This window comes from Erpetoichthys calabaricus, chromosome 2 (assembly GCF_900747795.2).
Source record: "Erpetoichthys calabaricus chromosome 2, fErpCal1.3, whole genome shotgun sequence".
In the NCBI taxonomy this organism is placed as follows: Eukaryota; Metazoa; Chordata; class Cladistia; order Polypteriformes; family Polypteridae; genus Erpetoichthys; species Erpetoichthys calabaricus.
The window spans coordinates 109,401,666-109,421,370 of NC_041395.2; the positions used below are offsets into that span (position 1 = coordinate 109,401,666).

Sequence of the window (19,705 nt, forward strand, 5' to 3'; positions counted from 1 at the left end):
ATTACTTATTTTAAGCTTTTCTTTAGATCATTTGACTTTGTGTAGTCTATAGCATGTGCTCAGTGTAACCAGTGGCCATTATAAGGTATAACCTACAATGGATAAAGCCTTGACACACCTCATCCACACCATATACAGTAAATGTTATTATGGATGGTGGATGTGGGCAGGGGTCCCAGCCGGGATGGGGCAAAGTTCTTTACTTGGATAGGAGGCCAGCCCTTCAGAAACAAGAAAAAGAAGGCAAGGATGGTCCTGTCTCTGACAGGAGACAAGCACAAGATACCAAAATGGAAGTGGATACGTGGGTGTCCCTGCAGGTTCCTTACCTGGCCGGGTGGCAAATATAATGGTAGAATCGGGGGAGTTAACCTTTTTGGACCAATTGCTCCCCCAATACACTAAATGGTATAATTCTTTGGCTAGGATTTTCACATACCGGGACCTGTAGTCCCGTAAGGCAGCCCTGTTGAATTCCGTGTGGATCACCAGGAGGAGCTCCCGAGATTAGTAAGCCCTACTTCTTTGTAGGTCTTCTGTTTGACCTGGAAGTGCTTCCAACAGGCTATGCCCTAGCACTGGAAGTACTCCTGGGTCCAGGGTAAAAGAAACTGCTTGACCTCATCCAGGCGAGTTGGAGTCAGCTGTGGAGGACAGACAAAGCTTGCCTGAGAGGAGTGGAGAAGAAAGAAAGAAAAAGAATATTTGTGTTTATGACACTTTTGGAGCCTTTTGTACTAAACTTTTTTTATTATAGTATATTGGGTCTTGTGTCTGTGCAGTTGTGTCTGGGGTTTGGGGTGTTGCAATGCCCCCTAGTGGTCACAATGTGTATAAAACAAAAGCAACTGATATACTAGAAAAATATAAAAAGCCATATGTTCTTAAAGAAAAGTTCTGAAAGAAGAAAATTAATTTAATTCAGAAACCTTTTTCTTTACAGCTACATAATCTTTCAAATGATGCAAGCCTTTTTCTTGATTATTTTTTTCATCCAGAGCAGGATAGCAGGAAACCTGGAGCCTACCTCAGTAGCTTTGAATACAAGGCAGGACAAATCCCTGGTGTGCAATATGTATGACATGGCTGATGTTAAGAACAAAGAGAATATAATATTTCAACTATCTATTTTAAGAGAGAGAGAGAGAAAAAAAAAATTGAAAAAAAAGGGGGGACAAATATTTTAAAACATAATTCTGGATTGTTTTCACAATATCAGGTATTTTGAGCTGTGAATGTAAACTAAAAAAAGACAAATTAATAAATAAAGAATAAACACAAAAACACATTAGTAGGTTTAGTTTTTCACCTACCTACCTACCTGTAGTTCAGTAAAGATATTTCCAACTCAGGAATTTTATAACGATTGTTTACAACGATCTTTTTAAAGCAAAGTGATTGGTCAGCAGTGTGCTGATCATGTATGTTAACCTGGTCTGTCTGTTATTTTCAAACAGGATTTCACCTGTGCGAAGTGGCAAGTGAATTGTTGTCAATATAAAACAGACACCTGAGAAATAAACTAAAACACTACTCACTCGCAAGTTTTCTGTCCATACGGTAAATGTTTTGTTGTCCAGCACATTCTGATTTCAGTTGTTTGAATTACATCTTGATATACAAGAAGAGCAAACAAATGTGGCAGCTCATCATAATGGACAACAGACTCATGCAGCCTGGAATTTAGCTTAGTGTATACTGCAGTATTAATTGTTGTATACATACTGTATCTTGGGCTCAGTCAGAATTACAGCTAACATGTCCTCGTTCATGAACAGACTGAAATTCTGTAAGGGATTATCTGAATCTAATACTTCTCTCTTGAGCCCAGCAGATCCAGTGAAGAGTAGCTTTGAAGGCTACTAAGCACATTCAAAGCAAAATCATCACCTTGGTATGCTTCACTAACCCATGAACCAGAATCTATCATGCTGTCACTATCAGCTCGAGAAGAACTGTCACTGTTATTTCACAGTTAATTGCTTTCTTCATCACACACTTTACAGGCCCTTATTCAGCATGTTCTGTTACCACAAATGCTGTGCCAACACCCACCGTTCTTCACCAGCCGCCATTCACTGGATGAATATAAGCAGGCAGCGTGTGGTGGATGACTTTGTTTTAGAGTTAAAAGTTACAAGGGTTAAAGACTAAAAGTAGGAACATTTATTCAAAAACCCAATATGAAATTCTTATTAACATATTTTGATTAATTTCAGGACCCCTGCAGCCCAGGTTAAACCTTGTGTAAGTCCGGTTCTGAGGAAAACTAAAATAATTTTTAATAATTTATTATTGTATTGTATTTATTAGTCTTTCCAACTACCTTAGTAGTTTCATTTAGTATTAGTTTTTCATTTCAATTTTGTTGATTATTTTATGTAATGAAAATATTTGTTATTAATAGTTTCAGTTTTGATTTTGTTTTCGTTAACTACAATAACCTTGGTAGTAGCAAGAGACTGATCAGTAGATGGTAGTCCTAGATTTCACACAGTGATCTTGTACAGCCCAAGTCGATAAAGGGAGGACACATCATAGATGTGCTTCTGGCAAACTAAAACTGTAGAAGAATGTTCAATAATAAAATGTTAACTAATTTCTTAGTTTTTTTTTATTTCCATATTCATTTCTATGATTACATATATCTTATAATGTAGTCTAATTAAGACAACATAATGTTAAAAGTTAAGCTCCTTTGCCTAAAGCAATATTTAATTCATGAGGTCTAGTTTATTCAGGTTACTTAGCCTTAAGTTCGCCATATCAGAGAAAGTTTTCTAGTGCTACACTTGGGTATAAGGATCTTATTGTTACTGTACCTTTCCTTAAATTATATACATTTAAAAAATTTTATTTCTCGTTTTGACTTACCAGATCAGTTTTGCCACTTTCTGACAAAGGACTTGAGAGACTGTTCTCGTTCTGTTTTGATAGCTCAAAGCTAGATAGTAAATGTTCTTCTGCATAAGATTTGGTTTCAAAAGCATCGAGGGCTTCTTCGTTTTCAACACTGAAATAGATAATCCAAAAACAAATATATGAAAAAAACATATATAAATGATATATATAATTTTTAAAATATTTAATTTTGTTAGTGAAGAAACCATTAGTTTATTAAAATGAAATTATTACACATTTTACTTTTAAATAATACGTTCAGGAATCTAGAAAGGCTTTAGGATTGTTGCCCTCTGGACTTTCAGGGAGATGACTTTGAAGCCTTTGTGTGACATGATGAAGGGTGTGTAGCTATGTTAATTAAAAAGATTTCTTCTTTACAAAAATTTTCTGTAACAACAAGGAGCTCCAAGGAGCACAAAAATCAAAAAGAAATTTCCTAAAAAAGGCAAAAGACAAGGCGAACAAAGTCAAAAACAGAACATTGACTCTCCATGGCATAGCTCCAACCAATATCTCTGACCTTGTCAGCCTCCATTCTACCTCTTGAGCCCTGCGGTCCTCTGATCAGATGTTTTAACTGTTCCATGCTCTCATTTGAGGTTTAAAGGTGACCGGGCCATCTCTGTAGCTGCCTCAAGACTCTGGAACAGTCTTCCATCTTTTATTAAGTCATCCTCCACAACAGATATTTTTAAATCAAATTTAAAAACATATTTATTTTCTCAGGCTTTTGAGTCATTTTAAAGACTATAAATTCAGCTGTCCATTCTGTCGTGGTTTGTTTTGTATTGCTGCCAGTTGATTGTGGTTCTCTGCTTGAATTACTTTCTTAATCTGCTAGTCATTGTATTCCTTTTAAAATGTTTCTTTTTACTCTTCTGTTTTACTTTGCTAAATGTTTGTTTCATCTTAGTTGATTTTATTGTCCAGCACTATAGTTGATACCTGTCTTTTAAATGTGCTAAATAAATAACTGAAATGAAATGAAATACTGTATAAAAAATGTTCCAATGTGAAATCCAAAGTGTGGTCAAGAACAAAGCAAAAAGGTAAAAAAAAACACAATAAATCCCAAAAAAACACAAATAGAATCAAAATGAATACTAACCAACTCTCAAGTGCATTAGAATGAACCACAAGGAACTGTGGATTACCCCCAGCTGTATACGGCTGAGAGCAGTCCCTTGTGGTATTGGGCAGGTGGCACCACCTCTCGGGAAACCAACCACAAAACACAAGGCGCATAACATAAGCATAAAGAATAAAGGAAATAATAGAAACAATTTTTATTAAACACAAATGAAAGATTTAACTATGAACAAAAAAAACTGAAATACAACAATAAATATTTAGCCATAGAAGAAGAGAGTGCAGAAGGAGAAGAGACAGAAGAAACATTTCAGTCCAGAGATTGGGAAAGATTGGGAAATCTCCAGTCAAGCAGTTAGTCTGAGTATTAATAATTTTCAAAGGCCTTCCTCAAGTTTTTAATGAAGTGGTAGGCAGCCAAAATCATATTAGAGCGCCAGAGCAGCATTCAAAGAAGTTAACAGAACACAACAGGTTTCAAAAACTTCTAACCTGTATAATAATCACTCACCTTCATCTATTTACACAACAGAATAGAGAGTTTTGGTAGATCTATCGAGCTGAACAAGTGTCAGTCTTAAAATCATTACTCGTTTAATTAGCACACAGTGTCTCCAGAAGTAGAGTATGCGTAACATTTCCAGTATGATAAAGAACAGGCAGCCAAAGACAACTTTTAGGTACTTGGTTATTTAATGCAAATACATTTAATACAGTTTAGAGGTGCAACCTGACAATGGAAGCCAGGAGACTGTAATGCCTGGCACTTATAGGACCTTAAGTGTTATTGCTGATCCTAGAACCAATCCCACAGGATGAAGGATTACTTGCTGTCTCCAACTAAACGTGTACAGTGATGAAACTAAATTTGCTGGTATTGAGCCACTCTGTTAGCTCAAAAGAAATATAGCATATGAGAGTACAGAACCTTTTAAAGGGTGTTTTGAAATGGGCATTTGGGCAAGTCAATTCACTAAAAGCAGTTTATAATTGGGTAGAGAATGGAAGACATTTTTAGTTTAATATGGTGGAACAGCAGTGATGCATTAATTGCTGTATTGTAACGTGCCTATGATAGTCCCCTTTGTTTTCTGATCTGTCTGCTGGACAATTTTATAATATTCTCAAACCCCTGTCCTTGTAGATAAAAAGAACATGAAATTGTTAAATGCAGCCTCCAATTCTCTCTAATGAAAGTTTTATTCTGCTTGCTTAGCCCACAAACATATCTAATTCTACATAACTTGTATCAATGCACCTTCCCTTTTGCAGAGATAAAGAAAGACTGCACACTTCATATACAAAGATGCACACAGGAATAATCTCCCTGAACAGAAACATAACTATCTGCGCCACCTGCAAAATGTGCCTCACGTGACTAAGCTGATGATCTGTCACTCTGATGGATTAATTCTTAATTTTGCCCGAAATGTGTTTGAAGAAGTTGCTTCGATGGGAAAGTTGCTTAATATCTTACTCCACTATAATGCACAAAACAGAATTTTTGGAGCTTTGAAAGAGCAATATAATTTACAAGTCAAAATATTTGAATACTTCCACCCTTGAATCAAAAAATCAAAAATTGAAACATGCAAGAATCTTAGAACCATTTTTTTTCAGTATTATAACATGAATTATACAATGTCAATGATATTAGGTTCCTCTATTTAGCACTGGGCTGAAAGCCGTTTTGCTTGCAGAACAGCCTAAGTTCTTAAAGTTATGAATTTACCAAGTTACAGCATCCCACAAATTCTGCAGATTCTCATCCACACATTCATGATGCTATCCTCCTGTTTCACCTCAGCCCAAAGGTGCTCTGTTGGATTGAGATCTGGGGACAGTGGTGTGACGTAATGGTTAAAGCTTTGGCCTTGAAAGCCTGAGGTTGTGGATTCAAATCCCACTACTAAAACTGTGACAATGAGCAAGTCACTTCACCTGCCTGTGCTACAAGTGAAAAAACAAAACATATGTAACCAATTATGTCTCCAAGTCACCATGGATAAAGGTGTCAGTCAAATAACATAAATAATATCAGTGCCAATTGTGTAAACTAAACTCACAGTTATGTTTGTGGAAAAAGCTTGACATGATATGTTTTGTGACATGGCATGTAATTTCTGCTGGAAATATCCGTAAGAGAAAGGGTGGACTGTGGCCGTAAAGGGCTGTACAACTGACACACTTAGTCCTGCAGTGACGTGCTAATTGGCCCAATGTGTGCCAAACAATACTACAATTACACTACCACTACTGTCAGCCTGTGCTATTGATACAAGGTACGATGGGAAACCTGGATTCTTGCTGTTTATGCCAAACTCACACTCTGCTGTCTATATGGCACAGCAGAAATCAAGATTTATCAAGCTAGGTGGCATTTTTCCTATCTTCAGTCATCCAGTTTTGGTAGCCTCATCATGTCATTCTTAACTGACAGGAGTGGGACCACTTCAAGACATACCATTTTCTGCACACCACTGCTATAAAGAGCTGTTTTTTGAGTACAGTATGTGTAACCTGTCTATTAGCTGGAATACAGTAAGCCTGGCCATTCTTCTTGAATCTTTCTTTAAAAAATGTTTTTACCACTGAACGTCCTGTTCAAATAGTTTATTACAGCATTCTCTGTAAAGTCAAGATACAATTATTTATACCTAGAACTCTAGTCGAATTCTTATTATGAAGAAGCATAAATTGGATGTTTCTTTTCTCATTAGTAATAGCAAATTCAAAGTTAGAAAAACTCTATACAATTTGAGTCCTTTTGGAGAATTTTGCTATTCTAAATTTATTCTATATGTTCAATAAAATGTTGCTTTCATGCATCATCAGAACATGGGTTTGAAGTAGCAAAGTGGCCTGTCAGGAATTTTAATGGTGTTCTTTATTCTATCCTAATAAACTAATATACAATTGGTATAAATTGGTGCACAACCCTGTTTGTAACAGTGTGCTTAGTAAAACTGAAAGAAAAAAAGAAACAAAGAAATAGTTTCCTTCAAAGCAGATTCAGATGATTTAGCATATATTGCCACATACCCTGAGCATATTGAAGGTGGGTCATATGTCATTACTGGTGAAGCTTTAGAAGGACTATCTTTAGGATGAAGGTTCAGGTACAATGCTTGCTTCTGGGCTGACAATAGATCTTCCTGTTGGATTGAAGGATAAAAGCTGATTGAAACATTGTGAAAGCAGAACGTGATGAAAGAAAGAACCACAAAATTAGTTACAATATACACAAATGATTGACAAATATGTAGGTGATGTTCTAAAACTGTTATTAGGACAATGAATAACTGTTGTAAATGAAATGAAAGAATTAAAATTGTAGCATGTTACTTAAGTGATTAGGTTTGCTGTTTCACAGCTCTAAGGGTCTGTAATTGAGTCCAGGATCTGGTACAATCTAGGAGTGCTTTGCATAAGTACCCTGTTTCCATGTTTTTTTTTTCCTCCAGGGGCTCAGTTTCCTCTCATATCCCAAAGATATGCAGGGACAGTTGATTGATGACTACCGTATATCCTCTGGCCAGTCGTGTAACCTCATATCTAGGAGGACCAGTGTGGATTCTGTCCAGACATTTGAACAGTGGACCAGCTTTCACCCTCATGAGGATCATGGAGGGTGCATGGGAGTACATCCAACAGTCCACATGTGTTTTGTGGACTTAGATAAGGTGTATGACCATGTTTCTTGAGGAATTCTGTGGTGAGTGCTTGGCTGGGTCCTCTAATAAGGGCTATTTGGTACCTGTATAATCACAGTGAAAGCTGTGTCCACATAATCAGAAAAAACCCAGCCCCATTCTCAGTAGGTATTGAACTCCACCAGGGCTGTGCTTTGTCTGTTTGTGGTTTTTATGGACAGAGTATGAAGGTGAAGCTGGGGGATAGGAGACTGCCCTTAGAATTGCGTCACTGTTTTCTTCAGACAATGTGGTTTTGTTTGCTTCATCATGCTGTGAACTCCAGCATGCACTGGGAGGGTTTGTGATTGAGTTTCCTCAGTAGGAAAATGTGAATTGTCTTTTCCAAGTGGAAGATGAGTTACTGCATCAGGTGGAGGAGTTTATTATCTCAGGGTTTTGTTCATGAGAGAGGAGAAAAGGGATGGGGAGATTGACAGAAGGACTATGGTGACGAGAACAGTTATGTGGCCGCTATAATGATCTGTAATGGTGAAGAAGAAGATAAGCCAGAAGGCAAATCTCTTGATTTACCAGTCAATCTATGTCCTACCCTCACCTATGGTCATGAGGTTTAGGTAACAATTGACAGGACAAGATCGCTGGCACAAGCAGTCGAAATAAGCTTTCTCCACAGGGTGGCTGGGCTCTCACTTTGAGATAGGGTGAGAAGTGCAGTTATCCAGGAGAGGCTAGGATGGATAGATGGGTTTTGAAATATAAATGTACTAATTGTTATACATGTAAAAGAGAATTGACAGATTCCAAGAAAATATGTCACTAATATTTCAAGAAAACCTGTTAGGACAAAGATGGTTTCAATCAATATAAAATATTAATTGACAAGCAATATTTCCAAGAGTTACTAGTTATTAGTTACTAGTTAGTAGAGTCTTCCAAGGGTATGTAACTGAAAGCTATTAATCTTATACAAGTGTGATGGGTTAGTAGGAGGTGAAAAATCTTTGCTGGTAGGTGCTTATTATTATTTATTACTTTATTTGGCAATTTTATGTTTGCTTTTTACTGTGTCTGATGAAAAGTCCCTAAAATTTGGAATATACCAAGTGTGTTCTATGATATTCTCGTGAACCATCACTTCTCATTGGCCATATTAGTTTATGCAATAATTTTAAAATAAATCTTATTTGGAAATTTGAAAAAATGTGCTTCACAGAAATGCAACTGGTCTGAAAAAGTATACACATGTCTCACTCTTCATGTAAGATAAGCAATATATACAGTATAACTACAGTATATATAGAAAACAAATGGTTCAACTGATACAACTGAACAGTATCATCTCCAGACAGAGACGCAGCTTCAGCGACAGACTGCTGTCAATGTCCTGCTCCCACTGACAGACAGAGGAGATCGTATCTCCCCCACACTATGCAACTGTTCAATTCCACCCGGGGGGGGGGGGGGGGGGGGGGGGTGGGGGTAAACGGTTAAAATTATACAAAGTTATTGTATGTCTGTATATCTGCTTTGTTATCACTCTTTAATTTAATATTTTCTTTATCAGTATGCTGCTGCTGGAGTATGTGAATTTCCCCTTGGGATTAATAAAGTAATCCCATCTATCAATAAAATGTTTTCAGTGGTTTGTCTTCCATATTATCAATTGCTCTTAACATTGCTGGTAAACATTATATACCATTCATTCATTTTCCGATTATAATTTCACCAACACAAGGTCAAGTGGACTGGATTCGCCAGGTTAAGGGCACATAAGTACACCGTTAAAAGAGTCAATTTATTGTTGCCAGTTAACTAAACACGCACTTCTTTGGGTTGCGAGAGGAAAGCTGAAGTATAGGAGAAAATGGCAAGTGGAAAGGGGGTGAACAAGCAAATTCCACAAAGAAGTTGGTCTTATGTGCAGAATTTGAAGCCAGAACTGTGAGGCATTGGCAATAAGTACTGTGTTAGGCATGTGGCATACAGTATATGGTTAAATTATTATATTTTCATAAAGATAGAAGTATTATGGAATGCCATGCAACATTTACAGTTATTGTGTTTTACATGGAAAAAATCAAGCTTGCTGTATGTGGTCAAGAATATAAAGTCAAGTGTGCTACAAAATCCATGAACATGGGAACAAACAGAAGGTCACGTATCTACATGCTGTAGGTTAAGTAAAATAATGCAATGCAGTTTGTACCTAATGTTTTACCCTTTCAAGTCATAAATCAAGTTTAACTGAAATTTTGTATATATGAACATGAGAAGGTCTTCACTTTAAATCATTCAGGGCTTGAATGCCTATAAAGATGAAGGGAAAAAAGGAAATTAAGCTATTATGTCAATTAAAAGTAAGGTGATAATGGAGTTAAAGCTTTCATGTTAGTAATGAAGCAGCTTTAACACCAGTTGTCAGAACTTATGAATTGTTTATCTTCTAGACAAAGCCCTTCTTTAAAAAAGGACTGATATTTCTGTAATTACCTTTGCTGAATATTTGTATTTTATTTCTTAAAACAATGTTACAGACTTAAAACACTTATTACTGATAACTGACAAAGCAAATATGCAGGTAGTCAGAATACTATGAGTGTGAAATTAACAGTGTGTTATTGTGTCTTTGTGGCTTGCTGTTCATAAAATGAATGATGAGAATCATACTGTTTTTAACCCCTTTGTCAGGACTGGTTTCATTGCAGCTATCAGCCTACGTGACCAACTCAGTAAAGTGACCTCAGGTAGTGATGTGGAGGGAGGCGAGATTGGATGATGTTTCATTTTGATTAGAATCATTTTAGTTGCACAGGCAATCACTTGCCTCTGCATCCTTGAGTTATCCTCATTGGGTTTTAATGTTGATCTTTTTATCTGCACAGGAGACAAAGACAAGAAAAGAGAAGGCATGTTTGACTGAAGATGAAGGGGAAAAAAACAGTTAACTTCATACTTACTGATAAAGGTGTGAACCGGGTTCCTCCATATGCTTGATTTCATAGTAGGGATTATAACTTTGCACTGTTAATAAAAATTGAATAAAGTGCATCAAAATATTAATTCAAGGAACTTATTCGCAAACCAGTATAGCAATGTCTCTTACACCGATATAAAATTGCAAAAAACAGTCCTTCTTCAGCCATGCAATATTCCACGGACCTTGTAAGATGCAAGTCAGCAGAGAACGCTGAATTGGGCCCCACTTGGCATTTAAACTGAGGTCTAGTGCTGCCCACTGTACCAAGTTGATGCCTTGGTAAATCATTATTGCTTTTTTATTTTATGGTTGTAGCACTTCAGTCATCTAATTCATTCCAAAGAAGAGTTTCCCATGGCAAAACGTTTTCACCGTTTATTAACCTAAAAAAAATTCACTAACCTCTAAGTTGAATTTAATGATTCATACCTACACTTTTCTACACATAATGAGTGATTCACTCTGAAATTTCACACTGTCATCATTATTTTTTTACTTTACTTCTGTGACCAGTTGTTACAATAAGTTCTCTAACCCCCCTTGTATGCAATAAAGGGTGACTAAAGGAGGTTGGCATCAGAAGTTAAAACGTCCTGCTCCAGTACACTCAACATTTGGTGGGTAGCCAGCCAACCTGGACGAACCTAGAAAATGGCTCTTAGACCAACAGAAACCTTTTCACTTGAACATCATATGCAGTGGATCTTTGTGTAATGGCATGTATAAGAAATATGTTTAAAAAGCGAAAGTTTCTCATTGCTAACGAGAAAAATGAGCAAAGACTTGCCTCTTTTTACTGTATCACTGCATTTATAACACCTTATAATGATTTATATTAAATTTTATGGAAACATGTACTATTAGGTCTTAGAGTTTTTGGGCTATTTGGTATGAATCTTTGAATAAAGAAAATGTAAAAATATTTGTTTTTGCCATCTTTTTTAATCTGTATTGAAATTTGTTCCATTGATGGCACTCACTGTGTTGCTCAGCATGTTTAAAGATGATTCCAATAAGTTAGATAAGTATCACTGCTTTTCGTGAAATTACATATCCTGTATTTAATTATAAATCCAATTGAGTTTGAGGCTTGCACTTAAAAAATGACAGCTACCAATTCTGCCTGATAATATTTAACTGTGACATTATTCATGGGAACATTGTGGTACAATGTAACGTGATACCCTTGTATTGTGCCATAAAGACAAGAAGAAAGATAATCATTTATATGAATGTGATAGATTTCAGTGCCATGCCATAACAAAAAAAATCTATTTCTGTTAATGTTTAGGATCATTAAAAACAACTTCAGATCTACAATACCAATTCAACTGAACTTTCTTTTTATGAGATTCTAGAAAAAACAGTCCCCTAAAAAAAGAACTTATGCACTGTGAGGTAATAACAATATGTGAAAATTGTCTAGCAAAACTTGTAAATTATTTCTGCTAACAGCCTAAAATTTGCTCTGTGTGATTTTATGATATGTGACCTAAATGTAAAAAAGAAGATAATTTCAAAATATATACGCTTATGCAGAATATATAGCACACTACTGGTATTGTAAGTATACAAAAGAAATAAAGTAACTGTCTTATAATTGTAGGCTGTTTGTATATCTATTTGGTTGCACAAAAAATGTCGAATCGACTTTCACAAAATTTTGCATGTAAGTTGCCTTTGGTCCAACTTAATATATAGGCTCCATGTCATATCAGGTAGAAGGATTATAATGAAAGACAGACGACCCAAAAACCAGCGACAACACAGAGACTACAATTCCCATCAGGCAGCAGGAGTGTGCTGGGAGAATGAGATGACGCCTTCAGCATGCACAAAGTTTAAAAACAAATACATAGACCACAGGTATGTACAGTGATTTCTTCTCAAATCATTTGGATAAAAGTTTCATTGTATCACTTTTTTTAAAAGTAGATCTTCTTGTCTCATCATGGGTTGTGTTTAGTCATGTTAAATTTCCAAAAGACAGTTTTCTGCTGTATATTTATACCTGGGCAAAAAAAACTAGTATAAAATATACTAAATAAAATTAGATTAATATATTTTAATGATTCTTTCCTTATACTGTAAATTGAAGTATCATTAAACTGCTTACCTTCTGAAGGAGAATTCAGATTCATTTTGTTTACAAAAGCGGAAAGATCAGGAGTTTGAGGATAATCTTCATTATCTGATCCATATTCATGTGAATAAGTGCATTTCTGGTTTGTGACTGAAGACGCAAGCTTTTCTTCATCAGTAGCATGTTCTTCGCCACTTATGACAGGAGGGGTCTCAGGAGTAGGGAGAGGTGTGGACTCCTGGAACAAAGCACAAATGATAAATTTTAAAATAACCATAGGACAATTGAATAAAAAAAAAATCACAGATTTTACAAGATCTCCACTATTCAAATTAACTCCACGTTTGTAATAATAAATTAAATACTGTACAGTAATCCCTCGCTATATCGCGCTTCGCCTTTCGCGGCTTCACTCCATTGCGGATTTTATATGTAAGCATATTTAAATATATATCGCGGATTTTTCGCTGCTTCGCGGGTTTCTGCGGACAATGGGTCTTTTAATTTCTGGTACATGCTTCCTCAGTTGGTTTGCCCAGTTGATTTCATACAAGGGACGCTATTGGCAGATGGCTGAGAAGCTACCCAACTTACTTTCTCTCTCTCTCTTGCGCTGACGTAGGGGGGTGTGAGCAGGGGGCTGTTCGCACACCTAGACGATACGGACGCTCGTCTAAAAATGCTGAAAGATTATTCTTCACGTTTGCTATCTTTTGTGCAGCTGCTTCCTGAAACGACATGCTGAACGGTGCTTCGCATACTTAAAAGCACGAAGGGCACGTATTGATTTTTTTTATCTGTCTCTCTCTATCTCTCTCTATCTCCTTGCTCCTGACGGAGGGGGGTGTGAGCTGCCGCCCTTTCAACAGCTTTGTGCCGCGGTGCTTCGCATACTTAAAAGCTAAACAGCACTATGATTTGTTTGCCTCCTTTGAAGAGCGAAGATATGTTTGCATCTTTTTAATTGTGAGACAGAACTGTCATCTCTGTCTTGTCATGGAGCACAGTTTAAACTTTTGAAAAAGAGACAAATGTTTGTTTGCAGTGTTTGAATAACGTTCCTGTCTCTCCTACAACCTCCTGTGTTTCTCTGCGCAAATCTGTGACCCAAGCATGACAATATAAAAATAACCATATAAACATATGGTTTCTACTTCACGGATTTTCTTATTTCGCGGGTGGCTCTGGAACGCAACCCCCGCGATGGAGGAGGGATTACTGTACATCCATTTCAACAGATAATATGCAAAAATTCACTTAGATTTTGACTTGTGCTATGACTTCAGGGGTTACATTTTTGACAGTATGCAGTAATGAAGTATAGATTTTGTAAATTATGTAAATTATTTATTTAAATGAGAAATAATATAACCATGGCAAAACTCCCAAGAAATCAATTCCACAGATACTTAAAATATAACTATTTATTACAGAGTAGTTGGTGATTATTGTACATAGTTACATTTGTGCAGATTTTCAAAATCCTCTTTTTCCTGTTCAGGGTTCTAGGAAGTTGGAGCAAGAATTCCACAGCAAATTAACAATGTTTTATGCCTAATAGGGTCTTTTGGTAAATTAATCCAAGTTCTTTTCTACTGAAGTAATGGTTTATGCCATGTACTGTCACTGCCATCCAATAGGAGTGATGTGATAGGTGATAGGATTTACTGCATAACATCACCATGATTTTCAGCACCAACCAAATGTTTAAATCCAACATACTGAAGGGACGTGATATTGGAATATTCTTTCCTTGTCTCTTATCAATGAATGGCAATGGCCAATAACGCTAGGCAAGAACAACAGTGCTAATTTTATCAATTTGTTACAATATATAATCAACTGTCTTTTGTGTTTGTCATATATACTATACTGTAATTTAGTGCTGTTCTCACTGTCTCTGCCTCATGAGAGTATGTTCAGTGTATATTTTATAAAGTTTGTCCTGCGTAAAATTTCTAACAAAAGACAGAACAAATTTGCTTTATTTTTTATTGTTTATTTTTTGTTTGACAAAAACACCGCTTTTCTTTGGTTTAAATATTTTGTTGTGCCTGTCTTATCTGTCGGTCTGTCATGTCATCCAGATGCTTATTATAAAGAAAGTAGGCACTGATTCTGCATTCAAACAGTCCTTACAATAAAGTTGCTTTCAAACATTTACATCTCCAGGAGGACCTTTCTTATATCAGTACACATAAAGTGTGTAAACAGGACAGATGCTGCGACATTCACTTATGACTGAGGAACCAACAAGACAACATGTATTGCTCATCTTTTCTAGTGAATGAGTAATCCTTATGGAACAGACTGAACAAATGCTCAAAGAAGTCTGCAGCATGGCTTTCACAGGAATTGGTGATGCAGAGATAACGGATGACTGATGTGGAATAATAAAAATGCTTACCCGTCATGCTGACACAGATCCTTTACTGACTTTGATAGTAAATGGCAAGGAAACTGTCTTTCTTGTGGACACGGGGGCCACACGCTCCACTTTGTCACTGCTGGAGGTTCCTGCCTCGAAGGACACTGTAAGAATTCTCACTGCTTCAGGACAGCCACACACTTTACTAGTTTCAAAACCTCTGAAAGTGCAACTCAGCACGGACAGCTCTTCATTAACTCATCGCTTCCTGTTAAATCATCTGTGCCCTGTCAATCTACTAGGAAGAGACCTCATGACTAAACTGTCAGTCTCAATCTCACTGACAGAACAAGGATTTACTGCTCCACTCCTAAGCTCCTGTGCCAAATCTCCCCACACCCCAAACCCTCTTTTGCAGCCTGGACCCCAGACATCTCCCCACACACTCTTCTCCTTAAAGCCCTGCACTCTTTTCCCTCATGCCTTTATCCCCACTTACAGGTCCCCGACACCCTACACTGTACTGCCCAATATTTCCCCACTGAAGTAGACACACCTTGGTTAGAATCTTTTCTCTCTTCAGGTATTTGCCCCGAGACCCTTCATATTCCTTGCATTTTTATTTCATCTACTAAAGCTGCTGCTTCAGTTCACCTCACATATTCACAAAGCATTTTCTATTTAGGGGGTTCAGTCCCCCATATGTCTTTGGCCAAATCTAACACCGTTCGATGGGTCGAAATTGGGGAATGGGTCGAGCAATGTCTAAATAGGACTGATTGGCTATACGTCGCTCCAGGCATTTTTGACACTCCAGACCATCTGATAACAAAGGTGCCGGTCGTTCGTTCCCTCTGTCAACCATCTGTTTCTCTATGCTCTCTACAAACTGATTTTTTCCCATGGCTTTCTTCAATTCCTGACACCCTATGGTCTCAGGGAAAAAACGATTTTGGCAGGATCATAAATTGTGAACCTCTGGTTGTTTTTCCAAAATCATCCTTCCGTCCTCGCCGTGCGCAATATCCTCTTTCTCCCGAGGCCGAACTGGGAATTGCAGCTGTGCATAAAGAGCTTGTTGAAAGGGGGGCTATAATTCCTATCAAATATTCTCCTGTAAACTCTCCTATTCTACCAGTAAAGAAAGCTGATGGCTCTTGGCGCTTTGTCCAAGATCTCAGACAAGTTAATTCTGCTATTTTTCCTAGGGCACCGATTGTCCCTAATCCTTCCACTATACTTTCTACAATTCCTGCAACAGCTCGTTATTTCTCAGTAATTGACTTAGCAAATGCTTTCTTTTCTATTCCTGTACATCCTGATTCTCAGTTTTGGTTTGCTTTTACTTTTCAAAACCGCCGTTGGACATGGACCGTTATGCCACAAGGTTATACAGAGGCTCCTTGTGTATATGGCCAAGCGCTTGCTCAGAACCTGGAAGGCTTCTGGCCTGACAGGGAAAGTGCATTGATACAGTACGTCGACGATTTATTACTCTGTAGCGAAACAGAGAAAGCATGCACACAAGATACAGAATCACTGCTCAAGTATCTTGCTGAAAATGGGCACAGGGTCTCTAAGGCCAAACTGCAGTTAGTTCAGACCACTGTCAAGTACTTGGGTCATGACATCACGTGTGGTACCAGAGCTCTGTCAAAAGACCGCATAACCACCATCCAAAACTTGCCCAGACCGGTCACAAAACAACAGGTTATGTCTGTATTGGGCATTTTAGGTTATTGTCGACAATGGATTTTAAATTTCTCTGAAAGAGCACAGCCTTTACAAAATCTAGCTAACACTGCTGACCTTCCTCTTTCTGGTCGCATACAGTGGAATGAGCAGGCTGATAAGGCTCTTAGTGATTTAAAGAGCGCACTGATTTCTGCCCCAGCTTTGGGTCTCCCTGACTATTCTCGTCCATTCACTTTGTTCGTGGACGAAAAGGGGGGATACATGAATGCAGTTCTAACACAATTGCACGGGGACAAACAAAGGCCAATAGCCTATTTTTCGAAAAAATTGGATCCAGTGGCTACAGGACTTCCAACTTGTCTCAGAGCAGTAGCAGCCACAACAGAAGCTGTGCTAGCCAGTACAGATATAGTGCTCATGAGCCCCCTAACAGTAAAGGTGCCTCACGCCGTACACTCCATTTTAGTACAGGCTAAAACCTCACATCTCACTACTGCTAGGGCAATACACTATCAAAATGTACTCTGTACCCTGTCAAATGTCACAATTGAAAGGTGCACCACCTTAAATCCAGCTACTCTTCTTCCAACTGAAGAAGAGGGGGAACCCCACAACTGTCATGACGAAATAACTAAAGTCTTAAAACCCAGACCAGACCTGCAGGAAACACCCTTAGAAATTGGGGAGATAATTTTTGTGGATGGATGTTCCTTACGATTGGAAAATGGAACACCCTCAACCAGCTATGCAGTGGTCAAAGGTGACCACCTGCTGGAAGCAAACCGAATTTCTTCAAGTTTTAGTGCACAAGCAGCTGAATTAATAGCTCTTACCCGAGCTTGTCAGTTGTCAGAAGGAAAAGTCATAACAATCTATACTGATTCCAGGTATGCCTTTGGAGTCTGCCATGATCATGGAGCATTATGGAAATTGAGGGGATTTAAGACCAGTACTGGCAAACCTATCCAACACCAAAAATTAGTAGAATCCCTCTTAGAAGCCATAACCAAACCATCTAAGCTAGCAATAGTGAAATGCCAGGCCCATACTGGGAAACAGGACCCTGTTAGCAAAGGAAACGAATTAGCTGATCACTTTGCTAAACAGGCTGCTTATAATAACACACCAATCTCTTTATTTTTACAGAAAGATGACAAAGACCCTGATAATCAAATTATCTCTTTACAGAGCGCAGCCACGGACAGAGAAAAGAGAAAATGGTTCAAAGAAGGATCCCTCTCTAATGGGGTCTGGACCCATAAGCAAAATAACAAACCTTTCCTCCCAAAGGCTTCTTTTCCAGGTATGGCAAAAGTCGCACATGGCCTGGACCACGCTGGAAAGGATGCAATGGTTCAAGATGTCGAGAGACATTGGGAAGCTGTAGGCTTCTCTACATATGCAGAGCAATTCTGCAGACGCTGTGCATTATGTCAAAAATTTAATGTAGGAAAGGGTACCCAGGTAAGTCCTGCCGTCACACCTAACCCAATGGGTCCATTCGAACATCTCCAAATGGACTTCATTGAACTGACACCATCAAAAGGGTACCGATACTGTTTGGTAATTGTTGATGTGTTCTCCCGATGGGTGGAAGCTTTCCCTTCCAAACATGCAGATGCCAAAACTGTGGCAAAAACCTTAATAAAAGAAATCATTCCAAGATGGGGAATACCACAAAAATTGCAGACTGATAATGGTAGTCATTTTGTGAACTCTGTAATAAATGAATTGACCACTTGGCTCCAGATAAATGTACATCATTACTGCAAGTACCATCCCCAAAGTGGAGGTATTGTAGAGAGGTGCAACGGCACCCTAAAATCTAAACTGGCAAAAATCTGTGAGCAGACAAATTTAACCTGGCCAGATGCTTTACCCCTGGCCTTGATGGGATTAAGAGGGAGGATACACCGACAATTAGGGCTGTCGCCATTCGAAATTCTGACCGGATGGCCCATGCCTGTTGGCATGGTCATTGGTAATGTCAATCTGCATACTGTGGACAATGATTCTCTCCAGTCTTACAGGTCTCCGAGCCTCCCTGAAGGAAGTCCACGAGCAGGTTAATCAGGCCTGGAGAACCACTCCTCCATCAAAGGACTCCCTGATTCCTCTGGGAACCTGGATCCTGGTTAGAGATACTCGAAGGAAGCACTGGCATCAGCCTCGTTGGAGGGGACCATTCCAAGTGTGCTGCTATCTACACCACATGCGGTTAAGGTCGAAGGACTGCCTGCCTGGATACACGCCTCACATTGCAAGAAATGGCACTCTTGACTCTATTACTGATTTATCCCTCTTCCCAATAACATTTCCATTAGTTGGTTTATCTCCCACGTCACCGCCCGTGCTGATGTTTGGTGGATGTGCCGAAGATCTAAATTACTGGACATCCTCCCACCTGAATGGACTGGTACCTGTACCCCTATACAATTGGTCATGCCCTTTCGTCTCCTTCCTTTAAATGGCCAACAACTTCCATCCTCTCCCCATCCCCATCGTATTCGCAGATCCTTAACATCATTTGCAAATTTCTCATTACATGGTCCAGGTGTGTATATTGACTCAATAGGTGTGCCTAGAGGTGTTCCTAACAAATTCAAAGCCAGAGATCAAGTAGCTGCTGGTTTTGAATCTCTTTTTCCCATAATCACCATAAATAAAAATGTGGATTGGATAAATTATTTATATTACAACCAACAGCGTTTTCTAAATTTTACTAAAGAAGCTGTTGAAGGAATACATGAGCAATTAGATAAAACCTCTCTTATGACCTGGCAAAATCGCCTAGCACTAGATATGCTTCTAGCCGAAAAAGGTGGTGTGTGTGCTATGTTTGGAGATGCTTGCTGCACGTACATTCCAAATAATACTGCCCCTGATGGCTCTATCACCCGTGCCCTCGCTGGTCTGACTGCTCTCTCCCTGGA

At 38.3% G+C, this 19,705-nt stretch overlaps 1 protein-coding gene across 22 annotated transcripts in view; it reads right to left on the bottom strand.

The window, feature by feature from the left end:
• LOC114645325 (uncharacterized) overlaps positions 1–19,705 on the bottom strand; it is a 239,951-nt gene that overhangs the window by 30,869 nt on the left and 189,377 nt on the right. For 3 of the 22 annotated variants that reach the window (XM_051922676.1, XM_051922675.1, XM_051922687.1), the window contains exon 11: positions 2,875–2,972. The exons of 11 other annotated variants lie outside the window; for them this stretch is intronic. In XM_051922676.1, the coding sequence (XP_051778636.1) occupies positions 2,875–2,972 (98 nt within the window). Of the gene's footprint in view, positions 1–2,874; positions 3,014–7,035; positions 7,149–10,469; positions 10,524–19,705 lie in introns of those variants that run through there. 8 more of the 22 variants (XM_051922685.1, XM_051922683.1, XR_007934094.1 and 5 more) reach the window with 7 other exon arrangements.